The sequence below is a fragment of the Triplophysa rosa genome, linkage group LG25, assembly GCF_024868665.1.
Source record: "Triplophysa rosa linkage group LG25, Trosa_1v2, whole genome shotgun sequence".
Taxonomy (NCBI): domain Eukaryota; kingdom Metazoa; phylum Chordata; class Actinopteri; order Cypriniformes; family Nemacheilidae; genus Triplophysa; species Triplophysa rosa.
This window is the reverse complement of record NC_079914.1, coordinates 8,538,615-8,563,103: the sequence shown is the minus strand read 5'-3', so window position 1 is coordinate 8,563,103 and position 24,489 is coordinate 8,538,615. Positions and strand designations below refer to the sequence as shown.

General features: G+C 38.5%; 2 protein-coding genes across 5 annotated transcripts in view; one reads left to right on the top strand and one right to left on the bottom strand.

Annotated features, from left to right (window-relative positions):
* shdb (Src homology 2 domain containing transforming protein D, b) overlaps window positions 1-24,198 on the top strand; it is a 40,340-nt gene extending 16,142 nt beyond the window's left edge. Inside the window, exon 8 of one of the 3 annotated variants that reach the window (XM_057325684.1) lies at window positions 21,640-24,198. In XM_057325684.1, the coding sequence (XP_057181667.1) occupies window positions 21,640-21,691 (52 nt within the window). In that variant the 3' untranslated portion in view covers window positions 21,692-24,198. Of the gene's footprint in view, window positions 1-1,743; window positions 3,595-21,639 lie in introns of those variants that run through there. The other 2 variants (XM_057325681.1, XM_057325682.1) reach the window with 2 other exon arrangements.
* s1pr3a (sphingosine-1-phosphate receptor 3a) lies at window positions 3,704-10,025 on the bottom strand. 2 transcript variants are annotated; one of them, XM_057325685.1, is made up of 2 exons: window positions 9,495-10,025; window positions 3,704-8,694 (listed from the first exon to the last, which is right to left on the bottom strand). In XM_057325685.1, the coding sequence occupies exon 2, from the start codon at window positions 8,576-8,578 to the stop codon at window positions 7,439-7,441; it is 1,140 nt and encodes a 379-aa protein (XP_057181668.1). In that variant the 5' UTR covers window positions 8,579-8,694; window positions 9,495-10,025; the 3' UTR covers window positions 3,704-7,438. The 2 variants fall into 2 exon arrangements, with proteins under 2 accessions (XP_057181668.1, XP_057181669.1); XM_057325686.1 differs by having other exon boundaries at window positions 9,696-10,025.
* Window positions 24,199-24,489: the final 291 nt, after the last annotated feature.

The following is a 24,489-nucleotide window of genomic DNA, read 5'->3' as shown; positions in this document are numbered from 1 at the left end:
GCTATGACATATATTTTATATATAATATAAAGTTTATTTTAGTATTGAATATGTTTATTATATGTATTAAAAAGTAATAATTATAAAGAATCTAATATTTTTAGTCGTATTAATGTTAATATTCTTAATATTAATAAGACTTGTATGTGAACAGGTGTGTGAACAAACATTTTTTTCTAACCCATTCCAAACCACATTCATATTTGTCTTAAAATCTGATTAAAATGTTTTTCTTTCAAAATAGTCTTATTACATTTCAAGGATGATAATGATAAAGGTCTTTGCACATACAGTCAGAAATTTTCATATGCGTTTTTTCGTATTTGGCGCTCGTTTTTACAGTGTTTCTGAATTATCAAAACGCCTCTCAAAATGCTTGCAACGGATGCGAAAAACGCAGAAAATCTAACCCAGTCCGAATTCTTTTATGACGGACGAAAATATCGGAGGCAGTGTGTAAATGTGATTGACACAATGTGAGGTCGTATTTATTTTTTTGATTCAATGTGCAATGGCCTTAACTATTCTTAATTTAAGAGGTAAGTGAAGTCCACTATAATATCATTATGACTAAGTTAGAGAAACAATATTAATCAAAATCCTTTAAACTTGACGTTTTTTTAAATATATGAAACTGTAGCTTGCTAACTTAGAATAAACACAACGTTACCAATCCGTTGATGTGGACACTAATATAGTTATCTTTGCAGTTATCATTCTCGGTGTGAATAGCCCTTAACAGACAGCTTTTTATATGAAAATCCATTTTAAGGTAACTGGTTTTAGACGGCTTCCAAGGCACTATAACATCAGATCTAATCCTAGTCAATTGTTTTGTCTGAATTGTGAACAAAGCATATATACAGCCTTGTAATACTCATACACACATTTTCTGTGCTATATAACATGCTACAGCCTAGAGCCTAAAAGGCGTAGGAATAACTTAATGGCTCTGTCTGATGTCACAACCAAGTTACGCCAATGGCCTCCATAATAGAGGTCTGATGGAAATGAAAGAAAATACAGCTGAACATCGAGAGCTTTGAATGAGCCAGCATTGAGATTCACCGGGCTTTATTTCAAGCCTCAAGTCTTTCTATAAGTGACACTGTTCATCACGTACCTGGTAGATAATACCTTGCTAGAGATGACACGCTCTCTGAACATGTTAAGACCTGAATTTTAATGCGCCACTTAATCGTGCTGCCTTCCTGTGCAGGATCTCGAAACCAAACCGTTGTTAGGAGAGAACTGATGCTTGGTTTTCTTTTCTTCATTCACAACGTTGTGAATCATATTCTACTGAAAAATAACATCAATAAACTAGCCAATTACACAATACACCTCTTCCTTAAAGGGCATCCTAAAGGGCAAGTGTTTACACTGGGGTGTGTTGATATTTTTTACACCCGATTACTCAGATTTTCCTATTTAGCGTGGGTCATCTTTTGTTCACCGGTGACCCACATACGCAATTCAGAACCACCACCTAGGGATTGTGTTATATTTAAAGCTGTCAAATCACAATGAAATGATTGAAATTATCTGTGGTTATTTTGTCACAACTTTTATCCGTATTCATTTTTGGGCACAGCTTTTTTGAGAAAGTACTGTAGCGGTATTCTATAGATCAGCGATGGTATTATCATGCGATACCCTGATAAAAGGTTCCCAAACACATTTCAAAAGACGTGCATTATTAGAATTGAGGAATAATGACATGTCTTGCATGTTCTGTTTTAGGAGCTGCCAGGGTTTCATGCACATGAAATTCTCACAGTGCAAAGACGGCCGCTACATTCTAGGTCAGAACAGCCCTCCGTTCGAGACCATCCCTGAAGTGATCCACTATTACACCACACACAAGCTTCCCATCAAAGGAGCCGAACACTTGTCCCTGCTATTCCCCGTGCTTGTTCAGACGCTCTGATTGGTCAATGCACTGCAGGTCTCGGTGCTGTGGGCGAAAAGATAAGACTTCATCGACGGAGGGAGATTTTTGGCTATTTGGGATGGGATTTCTTTCTTTTGGATAAACATTCAGCAACTTTGACATGCACATATTGGTCCCTTGGGTTCATTTATTCCACGAATAAAATGTTATCTTTTAAAACATGATCAATGAATTTGTATAAGATCTTATTAACACTTTTTCATCCCCCAAAATGACCCTTCAGTGAATGTTATCAGACTGTCGGCAACACGACCTGTTGCTTAATTTTCATTATTTCTCCGTTGGGACTATAGATTAGCCATCTCTAATGTTCATTGATCGATTAGCAGTCTCGTAGGTCAACCAGACACAACTCTGCCCTTTTATAGCTGCTGTAAAAGACATTTCAACACAACGGTTTATGACTATCCTCTCTTTAAAGTTTGTCAAGTCGTTCTTATAAGACCCTTGGGACCACACACACATGCGGTCTGGTCCAGTTAATAACATAGTTTTAAGAAATCCATTTTGTTTCATACGACATCATTTTTAGGCTTGATCTTGGTCAGTGTGGCCGGTCGTAGATCTGTGAATGTTGGCAATGTTTTGCGATGGCCTTCATATTGTAAATGACAAGAACAGACACTGATAGCGGTCAATCAATGCAGGAAATCTGTGTTGAAAATGTGTTTCATAGCTGCTGTTTTAAACCAATCCAAATGTGTTGTATAATAAACTTTCTAACAACTAATTTTCCTTCAAAGGCTTTACCCGATGCGTCACACCAAATTTCTTGGGATTACATGTTGGCTGCTGTTTTGCGATGTAATAAATGTAATTGCTTCATCTTCATAATCGAGAGACCGAGCTGTTTTTGAGATTGACAGGCAGACGCGTTACCACTTGCTATACGCTGTTCCCCAAGGGAGCACTTGCCACGCAAGAAAAGATCACTGAACGTTTAGCGCTTGTAAACGTTCATGCTTTTCCCATTGCGGTCCACGGTAGTCTGTCTCCTTAAATTAAGCGTCAGCGCCTGCGTTTGTGCATGCGCGTCCTCATTATTTCGGTTCCGCCGAAGCGAAGCATCGTGGGATTGCTTTCATTACATTGCCAAATGAAACTGCGAAGAATGATTACTGGTGTGACTGGGAGAGAAGCTACAGATGTGATCTGTTAGGAAGTCGGTGAGATCAAATGGTGGATATCGAGTGTCGTTTGCATAAGATGAGCTTGATTTTTTTGCAATAATGTTTTTTGGATGTCTATCACAATTTAGGATATGCCACTTGTGTGTGTATGTGGCAACAGATTGTAATCTATCTGATGCGCTCGTAGAAGAGACACCTGCGATCACAGCCGAGCCAGGAATAGTATCACACAAAAAGCGCAAAAACTCGCACAACACGCAAGTAACGCCCACATTCAGTTGTAAGGTTGCGGGCGTCGGACGGCAGTGACTTCTACGCGGCCTGCATCTACCGAATGTTCCCAGCTGCTCTGACACACAAACACACATTCACATACTGGCATGTCAGCATGTGCGACACAAGTGTGCCACTTTGTCCGAGACAGACGCATTAATCTCGCTCAGACGTTACGCAGACGTGCACACACGCACACTCTCTTGGAGCGAAAGCCGTTTCGACAGGTGTGTCTGCTGGACTGTAACCAGAGATCACTCAAATTTTAAACAGCTGAAGGGGGGTTCGGGGGGGCTCATTGGAAGGGGGGGTTCGGGGGGGCTCATTTCATATCGCAGCCATCCGCCATTCCAGTAGCTTGAAAGCCTTTCGACATCACAATGAACGCAGCGTTAATTCCTCTAGTAATTAGGCTCTTACTAGTCATGGAATAATTAGGCCTTATAAAGAGAGGCATTTCTCAGCCGCAGGCTCAGACAAAAGACGAGCAATGAAAGGGAGACCCAGATGTGCGATGAAGTGTGGACAAAAAAAATCACTCTTGCTTTCTCAAGGGCTTACTAATTTCTGCCGTTATCGTGTTACCGGCGTCTTCTGGATTTCGTCGTGGTTAGGACCGGCAACTTGTAGTGTCTGTTAATTTACTGACATATGACCTTTGCACCCTCCTCCCTCCCTGGCAAGCAGCTGGCCCAGATAAAGACCTCATCCAGCAGAGCTTATCTCTAAAGCCCGGTCAGATGCCGCTCGAATACGGGTGCAGCTGAAGGCTATTGTCATACAGTAGATTGAAAAGACACAGGGATCTGGGGGAGGACTGGATGTATCCTCTGCTCTACTGTGCTTTAAAGCTAAGGAGGATGAGGATAGATGACTGATCTATGAAAATTCCAGTTCTCAGGGTAGTCATCCAGATCTCAGCGTGTTATGAAGACAAGAAGGTGCTTCAACATGCTTTGATGGCCATTCTTGGCAACTATCCAACGGGCCTATCCCTAACCTACCTCTAGAATGAGAGGTCAGTGATGGGAACAATGTTGTTAAAGCCCTCAGCCCTACACATAACCAACTTAATCAAATTGTTTTCTTGAACACTCCCTCTTTTTTCATTTGTTAGGTCAAAGAAGTCCACCCTAGATATAAAAATTCATAATTTATTCACCCACATGTCATTCAAAATCTGTATGACTTTTTCTTCAGTGGAACACACATAAGATATTTTAAGAAATGTCTCTTTTGTGTCCGTACTATGTAAGTCAATGGGGTCAATGTTTGTGTTCTACAGAAAAATGAAAGTCATGCAGGTTTAGAATGACATGAGAGTGAGTAAATGATAAAACAATTTTCGTTTTTGGGTAAACTATCCCTTTTTTTTATAAGTACAACAATGGTTGCAGTCCCATGTAGCAACTTGTTAACGATGACCATTTTCAAGACGGGTAAAAAAAAGAATCACAAGCGATGTATTGTTGGTGTGTTATGTCGTAGAACAAAACATAAAAAAATTAAACGGTAAAAAGCTTGTGTTAACCAAAGACTCTGTTTCAGGCATTTAAACTAAAACCCCATTCAAAACACCCAATGACCTCAGGACGAGGGAACCGTAAGTGCTAAAACGTGCTTGGTTCCAGGTTTTGGCTCACAAAACTACATCATGACTATAGGACTCTTAAATCTCTGTAAATATGAAGATTGAACATACTTAACTAAACTAAAAACGTAATGTTTAAGACGAGCTCAAGCTATAAATCTAGAGTTCACTCTAGTGAGACAACTCTTAAAAATAAAGGTGCTTCAAAAGGTTCTTCACAGCAATGCCATGCACTCTTAAAAAAAATGTGCTTCCAAAGGTTCTTCTATGCCATTGAAGAACCTTTTGGTTCCTGTTTCACAACAGGTTCTTTCTGGCGAAAAAAGGTTCTTTAGATTATAAAAAAGTAAGAAAGAGATGGTTCTTTAAAGAACGTTTCACAGAATGGTTCTATGGCATCGCTGTGAAGAACCTTTTAAGCATCTTTATTTTTAAGACTAGAGGAACCATTTTTGCTTCCCCAAAGAACCATTTAGTTAAAGGTTACAATAACCATTTATTTGTGTTTACATACTTTTTTTTTACTACAAAGAACCTTTTGGAAATATGTTAAATGTCCTTTATGGAACCGTGTAGCACCTTTATTTTTAGTAGTGAGGGGCCAATTCCAAACCTCATCCAAAAAAGCATTTCTTTGTCATATACATCATGATCATGATTCTCCAAACAACACGTACCCACAAATGGCTTCTACCTCAATCAACCCATAAATGCTTGTTAAACCTGACCTCTATTCTCCAAATGGGAGGAAATCAATTTGAGCGCTCTTGCAATAGCGCATCCTGAGCTGCCCGTCCAGATGGAGGCATTGTTCTCACGGAGCGCAGGGCCAAGCAAGGTGCCAGCCTGATGCATTCAGCCGCAGACTCCCCTCCGCTCTGACACACACTCTCAGCCAAATGAATATCCTCAATAGTGGCCGCGCACAATAGCTCAGTGGTCCGTGCTTTGATCTATTGTGGCAAAGGGCCATTCATAACATGAGCTTCAGAGGAATACTGTATGTGACAAGTGTGTAACGCTTCAGTTTAAAGATTTATGTTGGCTACATGGCATGTGATGATTTCAAAGACTTTGTATTATAGGTTCATCGTTGGATGTTGGGTATCGGTGCCGTTTTATAACTGCTTATAGGTTGTAAAATCACTCTTTCTGGTTGTTAAAATTGATTCTGATGCTTGAATGATTTCTTTTTTTTAGATGCAAGATGACAATAGACATGCTTTCGCCAGGACAAGGTTTTGTTAAATGATTTCGGTTTGTTTTAGAGCATCATGTTCTCTCTTTTTTTTTTGCCTTAACCTGACTGCAAATACCATTGTGTGTGTCACAGAGAGAGAGCGAGAGAGAGACTACAGCTTAAGATGGCGAATTACTTGAAATGTCACACCTGTCAAATTCTATTTCTAAAAAAATCTCAACTAAATGTCACTTGTTTTCACAATGTTTTCAGTGTTACCTTAATTTTTAATACAATAAGTTGTACGAAGTTCAATTCTGAGAAAGTAAGACTAACAAGTAACTAGTATTAGAAGCATTATTCCCAGTTGACTTTGATCATCTAAACTACATTTGCACACAGCTGTTTACGGCCATTGATCATGATCGTTTTGCAGCCAAAGCCGTTTATTATGGGGTACTTTGTTTTATCCAACAAGTGCCTTAGATTGAATTCATAGATGAATGATTGTGCACACAAAATTGCCTCCACATTTGATCTGCAGTGTTGTCCATTTCAATGTGATGCTACAGCTCCCTCTAGTGGTTACATGCAAAAACCCATCTGAACAATGTTAACAGCCTTGCCAGCCAAAACAAAACTAAACTTTTTTTCTTTAACATACTGTAATCTCTAGCGCATGCTTTAGCTTAAATTATCTAAATGACCAATGATAAACACAATCAGAAGTTCATCACATTCACAGTGTTTCCATTGTATATATTGTATCAGAAACATTTCAATGTCATGTCAACCGATCCACAGATTATAAACCGTAAATTTCCATTCAGTCCATCATTCTTCAAAACACCCTATTTCTTTTATAGAACCTTTATAATGGTTAAGAATACCAAACTGTTTTGTATGTTGGCAACAAACTGTGAAAATAGGTAAAAGGTCAGTCGTAATATACACTTTATATATACAGTCTTCGTGTGATTATTCCGAAAAGATTGCACACCTTTTTTGAGTGATTATATTCTTCAGTGGCCTTTTGTGCACAGAGCAGAGTTTCATAAATATTAATACACGTAGATATAAATTCAGTTTGGTCCGCAAATGTTCAGATAAGCTTTGATGGGGTCCGTAATCCATTTAAAATCAATGTGTCAAGTGATGGTCTTTGTATGAAAGCAAATCCAGGTTTTGTAATGCTCATAGAGCCTACAGAGAATTCATCACAAGCGAGACTGTAGCATCCTGTAAAATATGTTCAGAACTTTCCCAACGAAGGAAGTGCGCCTGCTTTCATCAGCACAGCAGACAGCAGGTCACCCGGCCCTGTCGATTGTGTATACGGGTGTTGGTGTGTCCCCATGCTGGTGGTTTGAGTTTGTTGGTGTGGGCACTTTACTTCTCATCAGGGTAGATTTGGCCACACCGCTCTGTGCCCCCGCCATGCTGGATTTGCTGTTTTCTGCAGTGTGGATGACTATTCCCGGGAGCATCGCGCCTGCTGCTGTGGGCATGGAGTCTAGAGGCGTGTTATAGAAACAGCAGCACAGGACGCGAAAGAACGCCGCCCGCATCTCCCGGCTAGACAGCGTGTAAATGAGAGGGTTCAGGGAGGAGTTGAGCACCGCCAGGGCGATGAACCAGTCCACCTGGTAGAGAACTGGGCACCGCTTTGGGCTGCAGCCCACATCCAACAGCAACAATAAGAAAAGAGGAGCCCAGCAAAGCACAAAAACTCCCAGTACTATCACCACCGTGCGTAGAAGGGCGAGCGAGCGATCCGACGGCCGGGAGCTCACCCTCCGCCCGCTCGATGTCACCAGCTGGTAAATACGTACGTACAGCACCACAATGGCTGCTAGTAGGGCCGTAAAGACGCTGATGCAAAATGCTATGTAGCTTTTGTCATAGAGCGGCAGAACAGTAGAGCAGGTGTGCATTTTGCCCAAACAGTTCCAGCCCAGACTGGGCAAGGCGCTTAGAAATATCGAAACGGCCCAGCAGGCTCCCAGGAGGGCTAGAAGCCTCCCTATGCTGGCGGCCTCACACGGCCGCAGGCGTACCATCGTCATGTGCCGCTCAATCCCGATAGCAAGCAAGCTGAACGTTGAGGCGCTAAGGGCCACAAACATGCTTCCCTCCCGCAACAGCCATTGGTTAGGAGTGAGAAAAAAGGTGTTGCGACCAGAGGTGAAAATGTTGACTACATAAGCAACTCCGGCCAACAAGTCCGACAATGCCAGGTTGCCAATGAGAAAATACATGCGGCTGTGGAAACGCTTGTTGCGCCACAGTGCCAATAACACAGTTACGTTTTCCAACACTATTAGTACACAGATGAAAATTAGCAAGGCTTTTTTGCACGTGCCTGTGCTTCTTGGTCTGCCCCACTTACCGGAGTGGTTGTAGTGGCTAACTATATCCAAATTCATATCTGGCTCAAGCTCATTATCCATTTTTCCCGCGCTGCACTACCGCTTTCGGACAGCAGACGGCGCCTATGAGCGGCTTATGATGAGAGAGTTGCTAAGCGGATCCGCCGCTTCACACATCGTGGTTTTCTTTGAAAGACCTAAGAGCAAAAAGAAACAAAAACAGGAAAAATATCAGCAGACGTCAGGTTGTTAGCAAAAAGTTAAAAAAGCGGAAATCTGGTTTAGGTCTTTGATGTAAAACCGCGTTTGTGGTCATGTCTCACGTCCAACTACAGTATAATACAGCTAATAATAAAGCAATTGTGTATTACTATAGTAACATGGTTAACTTTAACATTAACTAGTATCATTTTTCTTTGTAGTTAAATCATGGTAACCACAAATTAACCATGATTTTGATATAGTAATCGATTCAACCATGAAATGTGTAGGCTATATTAAAACTATGGCAATTAATTAATAGGCTACCCAAAAACATGGTTACTGCACTTTTACTTAAAATAAAAACATATGATAAAGGATATTTTGAATATAATAAAAACGAGAACGTATGCCTGTGACGTATTAATGAAGCAATCCATCAAAAGTGATCGTTTGGGAATCGCGGATCTGTATTCTGACTTTAGTAATTAACGCATAAGGTACTTATTTAAACCACAAAATGATCTGTAGGTCTATTACACGTCTGGCAAGAGTCAAGCCAACACAACAAAAAGTGTGTTTAACGTTACCCCCGAGCCGAAATAACACTGAGAAATGTTATGACTACCAACAGTATTATTATTAACGACTTTTAGTAGGTTATATAGTATAACACTTTGTGTGATCGTCTGCTCCAACGGTTTCCAAAAATAAAACAAAATGCAGGAAGACCAAAAACCTGAACAAGATTTTCTATGGAATATTGAACATGTTTGACGTGATAAAGCAGACTTACCGTTTATTTCTCCTGTCAGATAAAGTTAGAAACTGAAGAACTTCCAGCATGCTTTATAATGTGTGGAATATCCTTACTACCTCGCCTTTCCCAGAACTAACGTTAAAGTACTTGCATCAACTGTTTTAATATTTTTAAGATTTCTTCCTAACTTTCTAATTTAAAGTGCTGTCAAAGACGAAGTATGGAAACTCAATTCACCTGTGAGTCGTCTTTCCAATCCTAAACTCTCAAACTAACTCTCCTCAACTTTCCACCTCAGTCTGGGCGGCCGGGAACACAGCAGCACTTCTATTTTTTATATTTTCGTGCAACGAAAGAACAAGCGACCGTTCCGCCGTCTGTGTTTGAATTCTCAGTATGAGTAGTTTGTTTGGCGGCCGCGCGCAGTAATATTTCAGACAGACGCGTGCTCGAGCATCCACTGATGTTGTGTTATTTTCCCACTCACGGGTGTCATTATGCTGGCATCCCACGTACTGCGGGAAATTACTGGGTAAAGTCACGCAGAATGACTTAACCCCATATAAGTCATCATAATGGCACCTGACTCGAGACTAAAGGGTGTATTTTATACATTGACTGGTTGTGTTTGTGTGTGCTTGTGTGTGTGTGTGTGTGTGTGTGTGTGTGTGTGTGTGTGTGTGTGTGTGTTAGAGAAGCAAGGAACTGACTGTAGTTAAATAGGTTGATAGCCTATATATTAATTTAATTGTGTTAAGGAATTTGAAAAAAACTTGAAAATAGTAAATACCCATACACTTACGTAAAAAAACCCATTATAAACCATCACAAATTCTAATGGCTTGTATTACAATACCATTATAAACCATAAGCTGTTTTTTCCCATAAAACCATTACAAAATTTCTTTGTTGTGTATTTTGGACCTTTTTCAGTAGGATTGGTTTCTACTGTTTCTTTTTGGGAAGATAATATCCCACCAGAGCCCAACACATTACCAGTACAGACCAGAGACCATTATAGTTTCCATTAAAGGGGTCATATGGCGCAAATACATGTTTTTCTGTGTCTTTGGTGTGTTATAAGTTGCCCATGCATGTATTAGACACGTAAAATTGCAAAAATTAAAGTGTCGGAACAAACTATCTAAAAGCGAATGCTCACCCAGACCTGCCTGAAACACCTCGTGTAACCACACCCCCACAAATCTACGTCAGTTCGTGGTATGATTTGACTAAGACCGCCCAAATGTATACGCAAGTAAGGTGGTGTACCTGTCAGTACAATTGCTTTGGAACCTGATGTTCCAAATATGGTAAGAGGCGTTACATTTCCGTCACAAAAAACAGCGTTTTTAACCTTAAATCATGTATACACATTGCATTGCATCTAAAACAAACGATAATATTCATTTTAGACGTGTCATATGACCCCTTTAAAACCAATACAATTGCCATTATAACCATTAAATTCATGGAATGGTTTTTATTTAATTTTTTTAGCAGGGTTGACAAATAGGCCCATCTCCGACTTTAAAGAATGTTTTGGCCTCTAGATGTTGTTCAGGTTAAATGAAGATACAAATCAAAATGTTTAATAAAGTTTATTTATCAGTGTTTAGATTTTTTTTAAGTTGTTAAATGTGTCGACAGTATATTCATTTAAGTTTTCAAACTTACCAAAAAGTGCCATGGATGTGGAACAATGATAAATATTTTAACATGATGTGTATGTAGTATGCGTGTGAATTCGTGTGTGTATGCATATTTAAGTTTTTGCTTGCATGGGAAGTGGTCATCAAGCTTGTGCACGGGGGCATCTAGTATAACGTCCAAAAGTATGTGACAGCCTTTATTTATTGCCTCAACACTGGCCTCATTTGTTATTTTCCCCGAACGCAAGCCAAGCCCCTCAACATTTGCAGTTAAAACATCTCATATCTATTCTTTGATCAAACATCGTTTTTCATGGTAAAAATGGGAAATGCCATTTTTTCCTCCTTGTGGGGTGGCAGGTCATCACTCTCCCAGAGCCTCGGCTTGTACAAAACACGCACACACAAACCCCAAAGAAAGTTTTCTTGGGCTGCCTAAACGAATCCACAGCTCTGAAACAACCATCCTTTCAACACAATGATTAATAAAACTTCAAAAGTTTCTTGTGTAACATCTCGCGCACCCCCATTGCTGTTCTCCCATGCTATATGCAACCAGACTTGACATTCTCACAGTATTCCCAAAGGACGTCCAATTTAGCACTCCAGCCTGGAGATGGTGCATTGGCAAAGGAATGTCTTGGAAGGGGGAGGTTGCATGGACCACTGTTACAGCCCATTAAGACCATCATGTTTCTGATCTTCTCCAGTTCACTTTAAAGTCCAGATTTCAGATTTGCACACCAGTTCCATAATTCCCGTCGAATCCATTCGGCTGTGACGTGCTAGTTAGTTGAGGTCATTAATAACCCTAAAAACACCCAGAAGATGTTGTTATGGTCTTTGTGATTATGACTTCCACATTTTGTTTAACTTGGAGTTTGGGAAAAGGAGATGCCGTAGACGACCGAATGGCCCTTGTAATTTTTCTTCAGAGTAATCAGACAGTCATTTACGGGCAGGTTTTAATAGCAACATGTGCTAGATTTATTGAGCCAGTGTTTGGTTTGCTTATGTGATTCAAGGCTTCCCGACACGCAGTGGTGAGTTGGAATGTGAAGTTCAGTGGGAACCGAAGGGGTACGTGTTTATGAATGTAGGGAAAAAGGGAATCTCAAGGGCCTTCACCTTTTTGCCCCCGCCCATGCCTTCATCCTAGCTGCCCCGCACCCGCCACACACCCCTTTGCGCGCAGACACCAAACATCTGGCTTTTGCTTATTCAGTTACGTACCGCATTTTAATAGTTCCCATCAATAACAGCTTCCTTTTCCATCCGAAGGACATGCACACCACATCAGAACGTTACAGTCTGTTCTCACATTAACATTCTCATGGTCTTCAAGGGTCTGAGCAGAAGAATGTCTTAACTGTGTTGTTGTATACCAATCACATTCCTTCTGGTTTTGTGATTTGCATGTTTTATGATAACTTATCTTGACTTGTCTCTTATCTGCTGTTAAGTTTGATGCATTTTACAGGTCTCCCTAAGAATAGCCGTGAAGACTCTTGATGTTTGGTTTAGCATCACCTAATGGTCTCTTTAAGCCAGCTGAAATGTGTGTCATTTTGCATTGAACACTGTCTTTACCTTTTTTATTGTTATACATTTTGAACATTGTAAATTGTAAAACTCGATGAACCTTTTTTAAAGCATGAGCTGGTGCCTTTTTACGTCATACATGTAGTGAGAACTCATAGACATTTTTTTCTGGCTACCAGCTGGTTTCTGTGAAGTAAATAGATTTTAAAGTTATTTTACAAATTTGTAAGTTTGCAGTTAATTTTTTTGATTTACCGCAAAATTCAGTAAAGTAAAATCGTAAAATTCAGTACAATTACGTTTTTTACAGCATACATAAAGCTTGTTTTTCCTTTTTATTTGGATTCTTTAATGATTTTTTGTCTTTATGTCTCCAAGCTGTCACAATGCAAAACAGTGAAAAGCACCATAGAAATATATAAAATTAAACTGAATCAAAATGACTTTTTTCAAAAGAAAAGTACTTTCAAAAGTAATTTTCAACATTTAGTTATTATGCTTGTGATCATTTTGTTAAGCACAAAAAGACTCGCCTTTTTTCCGCTGAAACTAACTATCGCTGTCATATGAACAACCCTCAGCTCTTAAATCTCCTTTAGTACTTTCAGGACAGCGAGGCAGAAGTCTGGGAATGTATTCCTAATCCAAATAGATTGGGGAGGGTATGACATACATGCAACATGTGTCTGATTCATGAGACATATAGTATCATTCATAATTAGTGCAGTACGAGATAAAGGTCAAGTGAGGAAAGAGGTCCGCTTTTAAATCAGACAGCCTCCGTCCCTAAACAGGACCGTTTAGACAGGACCATTTGTCTTTACTGCATTCAAGAAATATGCATTTTTGGCTCCATATGTCCAAACAAAACTAATTCTATGTATAGCAACAGTGTGAGACGAGATCAAAAATTGAGACACCCCCAGGGTGTGCAGGCGAGCCTGAAGCATTTTTGAACGTATCTTACTGTATGTTCGATGCTTTTACCCAGTTTCGCAAGTCTTGACCCTCGTCATGTCTTTTCAAACATCTGGACCAGTGTCTTCCAACACTTCCAGTAGGCCTATGTCTTCCGACAAATCTTCTTAAAACATCACCATATATTCCTCCAACCTCATTATGAGTTTGTGCTTTCTTTGTTTTGAGTCAAAAGCGAGTTTACTGTTTTTCTATTCTTGCTACATTTTATGTGGTGTGTGGGTTATACTTCAGAGAACAGAACCTTTGGGAGGATTCCACTTTGATCCATTTATTGAAAACTGTATCAATTATGATAAAGTTAGGATGCAAATCATGGGTGGTTTTTGGGAGTCTGGTATAGATACACTTATACACAACCATTATAAGTAAGTAAGGGGCCATGTCCCCAGACAGATCTGGCTTTTTCCACATCATCAAAATGTATCATACGTATTACAATCTGTCAAATGCTCTGTCAGTGCTTTCTTCAGTAAGCTCCCTGAGGAGGTAACCATTACAATAGGCTGCTCAGTTGTCTTTGTTCGGATGTTTGTCAATTATACGTTGATATATAAATAATATATAAAATTGAATTTAACATTTTATTATTTGTTTTTAAGTCATTGAAAGGTTTGTCCCCCTCCTATTTATCTGATATTGTTAATGTGAATAGGTCGACTATAGATGATTGTGATCCGCAAATAGTATTACACTAACTTACCCAAGATCTAGATTGAAAATCAAGGCGACCGTGCGTTTGCAGTGGCCGGTCCTATGGAACAATCTTCCTTTATCTGTGAGATCTTTCCGCTAAGAAATGGGACACCACTACTACACTGGTATACGTCATCATATGTCGTTGCTAGCTCCTAACGTTACGTCAGAGGACATGTGCCGATGCACCGGGTATATGACATAAAAATATATTTTCTAATATCGTGCAATCAGTGCTGTCAGCTAGCAAACTTTAGCGATTTTTTTTGCAAACGTTAAAAGAACATCACCGTTAACACAAACACAAGATTGAATGTAACATACATAAAATGAAAAATTGTCATAAAAATCCTTATTAATGGCAAAAATTACTGGAAATTTCTCTTAGCCTTTCGTTTGAAGTGAGGTCCCGAAAAATCTTCGTTTGAAGGGCTATCTGGCCCTTCCCCTTACCCCTACCCCTCCAACCAAAAGAGAATTGTGACACCCGTACCACTTCACACTTGGAAAGTGTAGGGGTAGAATTGGGATTGGGCCTAAATTTGACTTAAAGGGATAGTTCACCTTCAAAATGAAAATTCTGTCATTATTTACACAACCTCTTGTCATTTTAAACCTGTATGACTTTCTTTCCTCTGCAGAACACAAAAGAAGATATTTTGAAAAATGTTGGTAGAAACCCGTTGATCCCCATTGACTTGCACTGGTTGCACAGTAGAAGTCAATGGGCACCAACGGTTTTTGGTAGCCCTTAACTTGTTTCTGATTGATTATGAATTTTATGTTCATTCAGGAAAGGTGTGTTATCATGTGTCTAAACAATCACATTGTAGAAATCAAAAAGAGAGAAAAGGAGTGATTCACCAGCTGTATTCAGTTTTCCAACGTATCCCACTACTACATCATTCCCGAGAAGCGTGTCTTCCATCACAAATGTAAACAATACTATTTTACTAAGCATGAAATTCCCCTCAGGTTGTGATCTGTGACATGTTTGAGCTCCATGAAGACATCGCCTCATGCTGCATTCACTCTGTGCTCATCTGTAACATTTCAAGCCACATCGAGATAATGAAGTCTTGGGCTGTGCCTTTCCCCACTGATCTAGAATCAGCCTACACATCCCACAACCACAACAAAAGATTTCATGAAGCTCATCTCGGATCAGCTTTGAGCTCTCTGAGGAGCATGTGTACGGCACATTTTCTACCTACCGCCCGTGTCGGCACCTTCACCACCTGTGTTTATATATCTCTGTATACACGTTAAGTCTGTGGATGTTGTTTAAAACATGTGGGTTTGTGTCTTCCATGTGTATCCCATGTCTTTTAATGGACAGACGGAGCAGGGATAAGGCACAGCGTGCTTAGATTGACCTGCGGTGAGGTGAAGGTGTGGAGGTTTGTTTGTTAAGAAGGTACTGGGAGGGTTTCTTACGGGAATGTGGTGTGAAAATAAACTTAGCATGTATCCGGGCGTGGGGAATAAACAAGACTGAAAAATAAATGAACTGATGTGGAATTATCTCTAATGAGCTCATCTTTTCCCCTGCGTCCTCCCAAGCAATTGGTCGGGTGAAACGCATTGAGGGGTCCTGTCAGGCTTTGACATTCAGATTACGTTTAATTTTGGTTGATTAATTCGTTGCGTAAAATTCAAGACTCTCAGAGTTCATAATTCTGTCAAAATTCTGTCATCATTTGTTCTAAATCTGTATAAATATCTTTGTTCTGATGAACACGGAGAACGATATTTGGAAGAATGCTTGTAACCAAACAGTTGGCCACCATTGACTTCAATATTAGGAAAAAATACAATGGTAGTCAGAAGTGTTTGCTTTCCTACATTCTTCAAAATATCTTATTTTGTGTTCAACAGAACAAAGACATTTATACAGATTTGGAACAATTTATGGGTGAGTAAATGAAGACAGAATTTTTCTTTGTCCCATTAAGTTTACTACAGTAAGTACACAAATACGAATGTACTAGTATATAGTGTAAGTGTACTATTTTAATACTACTTGGGACTAAACTGGCCCAAGTAGTTCTTTATTTATTTATAAAAGTACACTTTTAAATGTACTTTATATCGTAAGAGTAGTAAACTAGTTTCTAAACAAGCTTAACATAGATTTGAAGTGAATTTCTCTGAACAAACCTTCAGTTTCACTGATGTCTTAGACAGCATTAAAATGATTTTAAAAAAAGTATTTTATGGGTCACTTAACCAAAATGGTAAACACAACGACAAGCCAAATATACTAAGAATACATCATTATACTTTAATAGAGTATATGTCCATCAAAAGAGTACAAGTACAGGCCAAATATACTTGAGTGTCATTTTAAGCATATTTCTGTGAAGCACGTAAAAAGTAGCTTGCAAGTACTTTCTTGTTTTTAGTTTGACAGAAGTGTACTAATAGCACACGTGAATAAACTTCTTTTTTGTAGGGCGGTCAGCTGTTGCTGAGATTTAAAACTTAAAAAATAATGTAGATGGTATAAGGATTTGGTCTTGGAATAATGAGAAACATCTGAGTTTGAGTATTTTTGATTTAGATTGAAGACATGATAGCAGTTCAGAGTTGAGATCACTTTTGAAGATCTAGAAGAAACACATGAGATAACTTGGGGTCTTTTTCTCTGGAAAATAAATCTGAGAAGCAGAAGACGTCAGCAAATTTTCATTTGCATTTTATCTGATATTTTGTTGCAATGGGAATACTCAGTAACCAATACCAACAAGTTTTAACATTAGACTTCCTGTAAACCCACTTTGTTTTATTAAATCCTAGAAAGGGTCTGTGAAACTCAAAAGCGGAGCTCCAAAGTATTTTTAGCCGTTGGTCCGCACACCCATAAATGGTTTATGTTTAGGGGCCTCCTGGGATTGAGTTTTATCAGCAATAAAGTGCCTCATATCAAACATGTTCTCGCAAAAGGGTTGTTGATTCTCACGGCATCCATTCCACATAAGCTCTGAAGAATTGTTTTCTATGGACTGGAACCAATAGATTAAAAACAGAGCCCTCAGAGGAGGCGGACGGTCACGACTTTTTGGAAGGTTCGGCTTTCCTTAATTCGGAAAGTGTGACGAAATATAAATACTTTTTGATGCCTCACATTTTGTCCCAGGATGACCTTCTATTTTTTGTTTAGGATAGTCGATGAAGTTGACACGCATCAGATGTTTGGACACACCTACGTATTTTCCTTATTATTAGTAATGGAATTAAAGGGAGTGTGAAGAGACCGAAATGTTATACAAAAGGTTTCTAAGATCATGAGAAATATAAATTCAGTGAAGTGCGTCCAAACATTTGACCGGTGATGTAAATAAAATAAAAACGGATCAAATGCTAGCTAGTGTTAAAGGTTATGTTTCCACTGGAAAACAGTTGAATATTTTGCTCGACACGGACTGCAGTTTGTTTCAAGATGTTGCTTTTCAGTTGGCCCTCTGTGTAAAACCGTCACGGCTAAAAATGACCGTTGAACACTTCGAGTAAATCAACAATGTTGCATAGTGAACAAACTCTGGCTGATCCTACACAAGTGAGGAATTGTGTCAGATGTCTATGGCACTTGTGTACACCTAAGTCTTGTAGGAGAGCGTGAAAGCCCCGTGTGTCTGGCCGATTTAATGACACCACTCACCGCCCAAATTACCCTCAACGTGCGGCGTACGTTTGGAAAAATAACACCAAAGTCCTGCAACACTGAATCTCTTGTGTCACATCAAGAGGCAAATTAACATTACATGGCTAAACCTATCAACAGATTTAGTTATGTTTAGCTTTCTCAGTACACTTATTTTTTATGTCGGATCACTGTACATGGGAACGTGAGACAACTTAAATGAACGAACAAAATGCGACAAGAGGGGTTATTTCTCAAATGAGAGACGCTTGTAAACAGAGAGGCTGCTGGGTAAGATTGTCAACTTTAATAGCTTCTTACGGGAAACGCTCGTTCATATTACTTCCTCTGGCTTTGTTAAAACAGCCTCTGGACAGTCTACAATGAAGTGAGAAAAAACAATATAAGAAACTGCAATAAATGCCATGCTGATTTACAACTTAGAATATATTTTTATGATGGTCATATTTAATTGTGACATGAGTATATATATTTTTTTATTTAACCAGGAAATCCTCTCTGAGGTTAAACATCTCTTTCACAGGAAAGTGTAGTATTGTGTTGTAAAACATTCATTTGTTTTTTAAGGAAATGTGTGAGGTGCTTGCAAAACTCGCTATACTAGATGATAGCGTGTTGGTTGTTGGACTGTCACGATATTGCATTTTCAAGACACGGTTATCGCCGCCAAAAGAATTCTCGCAATATCTATATTATCATTGTATCTATTGAAATGTCTTTTTGGGAAATGAATAAGGCTTTGAGTCAGTCAAATTAATCTTCAACTTGGTTTATTTTGTATTTTCTGTCTTTTTGACCAATAAATTACACTCAAAATTCTAGCGTATGGGGGCAGACAGAAAGTTTATATTTAATCTGCTAATAATTATCTATTAAAATAATTGCAATATTGATTAAATTTACATGCATTCTTAAAAAGCATCTTGCTATAATAACGTGAAGCATACCAACACCATCTCATGGCAAAAACTTAAAAGTCCAATTCCCCGCGATCCCATTTTTCAACCTTTAGTTAGTGTTTAATGTTGCTGTTAGAGCATAAACAATACCTGCAAAATGATAAAGCTCAAAGTTCAATGCCAAGAGAGATATTGTCTTTAACAGAATTCCCTTTTCAAGAACTACAGAGAACGGCTGGAATCGGACTACAGCCCTCTACTTCCCGGGTACATGATGTCACTATTCCGAGTGCTTTTAATAACCTCCGCCCACAGGAATATGCCAAAAAAGGGGCGAGGCCTTCCTTAGAGAAGAGGAAGATCCGCTGGAGTAGTGTTTGGTTATCAGAGATTGTAAACATTTGACTGAGCTGCACGCATCATTACTTTCACTTTCATCACAGTCCTACAGCTGGTAATAAGAATTCAGCTACACACATTCTCAGATAACCAACGGTCAAATAACAGCATCCATGACTTTAACATCAGCTGTGAAAGCTGTAATACACTGATATTGTGTGTGTGTGCGCATACCTCTAAAACACTTCTATGAAACGTCCTTTGAAGTCCTGCTTGCAAATGTCTCTGGTCAATCTGCTTGTTTTATTATCCAACTTAGGTCCAATATAAAAATGCAAAACTAACGCTTCTGTTTTTAGTGTTAATTAATATAACAGGTCTGACGTCATTCGGTCCGGTGTCATTTCCCTCGCCATAGTAGGAAAAAAGCGATCTCTAACAAAGATTGACGTTTGCACATGCACTAGCAGACCTCCGTTACACTTCGATCGATCCGCATGTTTTTAACTGTTAAAGTGAAGTTGACGCCATTGTTACTGTTTATTGCTAAAAGCCAAAGTTTACACGTGCACCAAGAGGGGGACAGACCAATCACAACAGCCTGAGAAACGGAAGCTCGCTGATATGGTGTATCTTCAGACACACGCTCTAAGCAGGGAACCAATCACGACAGACCTGGTCAGCTTTACCAATCAGAGCGTTTCGGAAGGAGGGACTTTATATAGACCGGAAGAAATCAAGTCGTTTTGTTAGAAGACGGACAGCGGTGAACAATAGACTTGAAATATGTGAAATATAAAGCGTTTTTTGAAATTAGAAACATGAACATCCATTGTTAAACAGCCAAAAAACACAATCAAAGCCTCAAAAACAGCAAAAGAATGGCTCCTTTAACTATTTTACGAGGTGGCTAATTTTGGATAATTCGTACGATCTCATCCATACGTTTTAGTACATTTTTCTTTCGCGCCAGTGACGTTAGGTTTAGGGGTGGGGCTTCAGTATTGCTTTTTTGTATTGCACATTTTTGCACGATTCACAACGTACAAATTAGCCAACTCGTAAAATAGTTACGAATTCCCGTGAGATCAGGTTGAGCATACAGATATTTTAGCAGACCAGTTTCAGTACCTCTAAACTAAATAAAAATATATTTTTTAAATAATCAGTTTCTGTTTTCATGTTTGTTTGAATTAAAATATGCACCGTAACCATTTTTGCATTTTTACGTTCCAGTGTCTTTCTGACCATATTTGCGAACGAACCTTCACACATTGACTCTCCCTGATAATCCTGTTTTTGTAAGAGCTCAGACCCTGTGTTGCCGTTGTGAAAAGAAACCCATGCTCAGTGAAATATACACAGGCAAATGGGATCTCATCCTGAAACACAGTAACTACCGCTACAGGAAGAGCATCAGCCTAGCTGAGCTCTGCGGCGCTCTGAACTCGAATGGAGATATAAATCCCTGTTAATCTAGATTGGAGGATGAGGTTTACTCTGGGAACTCACTGAGGTTATCGGGCCATCGGTGCTGGGTTTGTCTGTGGCCCTCGCACTGGTATAAACATCCTGTTTATACTGGGAGAGGGGGAAAAGAAAATGTTACATGTTACTTTTTTCTTCACAATGGGAACCTTAGGTAAAGAAAGCACAAATTAATTTTATCGTTTACTCACTTCATTCCAAACCTGTATGATGCAGAACACAAGAGAAGATATTTAGAAGAATGTTGATAACCAAACAACATTGCCCTCCATTGACTTCCAGTGTATGAACATAAAACCCCTGAGACATTTCTCAAATGATCTTCTTTTGTGTTCCACAGAAGAAATCCACAGAAGAAATCACATACAGGTTTTGAACACAAATGAGGGTGAATAAATGATGACAGAATTTTTATTTTTGCCTGAACTATCTCTTTAAATACCCTTACTTTTTTTATAGGTAGCAATAGGATACAATTAAAATGTCTCTCTTATGTGTTATTTCTAAAAAAAATTACTTCAAACGTTTCTCCTGTGGTTGTTTTAGACGACATCTCAACCATGTCTCAAAATGTGCTCATAGCATATCAATGCATTTAAATCGCATTTGAAATTCAGAGATTTTAATCTCAAATCATTTTTTTTCCAAATTTGCCCAGCAACATCTCATACCTACAGTATGCCAGCAATTCTTTTCATTTGCTCATTTCTCCTTAGTAGAAACATTTACGATATTGTTGGATGACAATGACAATCACATGAGAAATATGTAATGCCTGGGCACAAGTTTTGAATCAGATGCTTAGACTTGAACTTGTGACATTCATAAATTAGACCACAGAAAACATGGACCACAAATGTTGCGTAGTTCCTCTGCTGTCATGAAATGGTTTACTAACATAAATTTGTTCATTATTTCCCTAGATGGACAACCGACCTGAAGTCATCATGTGTCTGTATCTGCCTAAACCTGTGACTGATTCGCAGATTCAATTGTGCAGGTTGAAAGAGATTCTTGTTTTTAAGTTATATTTTAGGGGATTTGTATACCTTTATTGCAACAGGACAGTAGAAAGGTGGCATGAAAGCATTGGGTGGAGATGGGGAAGCAGAATTGGCATGAACTCTTGAGTCAGGAATTATACTTGGGTCACCATGCACTGATGCTATGTCAGCGTGTTAACAACGGGGCTATGGCGTCAACCTTGTTCATGTTTTCAATGGTATAATTTATAGTCTTTTATGTATGAGTCACAATTGGTTCTTGTGATGTAAGTGGCTAACTGTCTACATGTCTGTGCTCAGTCAGCACAATGACAGGAAATAGGCTGTTGGGGACTATTGGACAATGGACAGTCGGGGCATCGGAACTAATTGAAATCTGGCATATAGAGGGGCATTTAGGCACTTAGGTGGTGTTTGGCTGTGGGACATTATTTTAAACTCAAAGTCTGATAATGGTGGTTTACTAAGAAAAAAATAGTATTTAGCTAGTCATGTGATCTCAACATGGCAGCCACCATGAGTTTTAGATCACCATTGGTATTAAGAATAAAGCAACTTTTTCAGACTATACTGATATGATTGAGATTTTTATTGAGATATGAGTTTTATTAACTGTGCTACATTATTTTTGTAGATGTGAAGCCTATATGTGAAAAAAACGAAGAATGTAAGATCACTTGCTTTTTGGTGATATTGCCCTCTTCTGGCAGTGTGTTAGTGTCACAAATGACAAGCAAAGTCCTTGCATTTATCATGTGATAGTTCACCCCAAAAATGAAAAGTGTATCATTTATTCACCCTCATGTCATTTCAAACCTGTATGACTTTCTTTCTTCTGCAGAAAAAAAAACACAAAAGAAGATATTTTGAAGAATGTTGGTAACCAAAAAACATTGGTCCCCATTGAGTTCCACTGTGTGGACACAAAACCACTGAGATATTTCTCAAAATGTCTTCTTTTGTGTGCCACAAATGAAAGAGTCATATACACATTTTGAACGACATGAAGGCGAAAAAATGATGACAGAATTCTTATTTTTGGCTGAACAATCCCTTTAAAAACAAACTGTAGGAAAGCAATTACGTTAAACCTCTGATGATATTGAAATAAAAACATTTTGAATATTACACAGATATTTTACCCGCTTACAATAAAGAAAGTAATACGATAAGGAAGCTGCTACTAAATTTGCAATCATTCTGTAATGTATTTAGCTTATCTTATATCTATAGTAACAAATGTCTGAAAGATGCTTTCATTGTGATATTTAATCTGCCAGGAAATTGTATTTATGTTTTTAAAGGCCTGGCTCATTCATTTAAACCATCAAATGTTCCAGCTGAAAGCTTAAATGGTTTGTTTTTCTATGCAGTTCACCAAAAGTACTCAACATCCTGAACCCACTGGTAAAATATCTAAACCAGAACATGTCAAAATATTTGTAGGATTACATGCATATATTTCATATCATTCCTTTCATGTGAAAACAAACAATTTCCAAAATAGCAACAGTAACAAATGGTACACATGAAACTGTGGTCTGAACAGCATGGATATAATGTTTTAGGCCTCTCTGCATTAGTTCAACAAAGTTTCAACAAAGTTAAAAAATGTGTCTTTTTTGTGGGAAGGTCATGCATGATGTTTTCGAACATTGTTTGTGAGGTGCTTTTTCATTCCATGACATCAGTGGAAAAGGACGCATTAATATTGTGAGATAATTCTGACTTTGGCAAATTTGGCCCATTAAGCAGTTAATTAGAAGTATCAGTAATGATAACATAAAATGCTTTAATAAATCACATAAGTTTCAGGTGTTAATAGGCAACCCATCAAAGCCAACAAAGAATATGAAATTAGAATTTAACCCAATAAATGAAGATCTGCTTTCATTGCCCAAAATATACAGAGGGAAGTGAACTGGACATGTTTTTCTGTTTGTACTTTATGTAAGTAATTACTGGAATGAAAACAGTACGTCTATATAAATGTGTATTTGTGGACATGTTTGTATATAGTTTATGTTAAGAAATTGCTTGATTAAAAACAGTATTTGCATGTATATGAATGAGTATACAGTATGTGGCTCTGTTTGTACTTTATGCTGAAAGTTAAACACATCAAAATGAACCATAAATTTAGTCCATAAAAGTTTTGAGCCGATAGTGCCCTCTGGTGGCTATCAAATCTCAGCACAGAACATTATGGTAAGAAGATATTAATATTTGTAGCAAAAATATTTTTTTACCAACAATAGCTGTCTTTAAAAAAGTGCAGCGCTCTACTTCAAATGTGTTACATTTGATTTTGAATATGTAGTAAAGTCTCGATTTTTTTTTTTTTTTTAAATGTACATTTGTATTTTACTTACATTTGTTGAATTTAACGCTTTAGCTTTTTCCTCACTGTTTCAATGTCCACCTGAAGAAGGTCGGAACTGTGTTTTGTACAGTAGCTCCTATCAGTGCCACTTATTAAACTGCATATACTGTATGTCTGAAATGTGTTTTATTTCTGCTTTATAGCATTAATGAGAAGCATATAAATAAACTATTTAATCTTTAACAAATGCTTTATGTAAATCACCTGATGTTTAAGTCAACAGCAAATACACAGCAACTAGTGAAACATCTGTCTTGCATGTGGTTTTGTAGCCTTGTTTTTATATACTGTGTGTCCATATCCTTTGTTCTAGTCTAAGGTAACAGCCCTTTTATGTGTGTTGACAGAAGCTAAATTGTTTTGAAGAAACCAAGATGCACAGTACA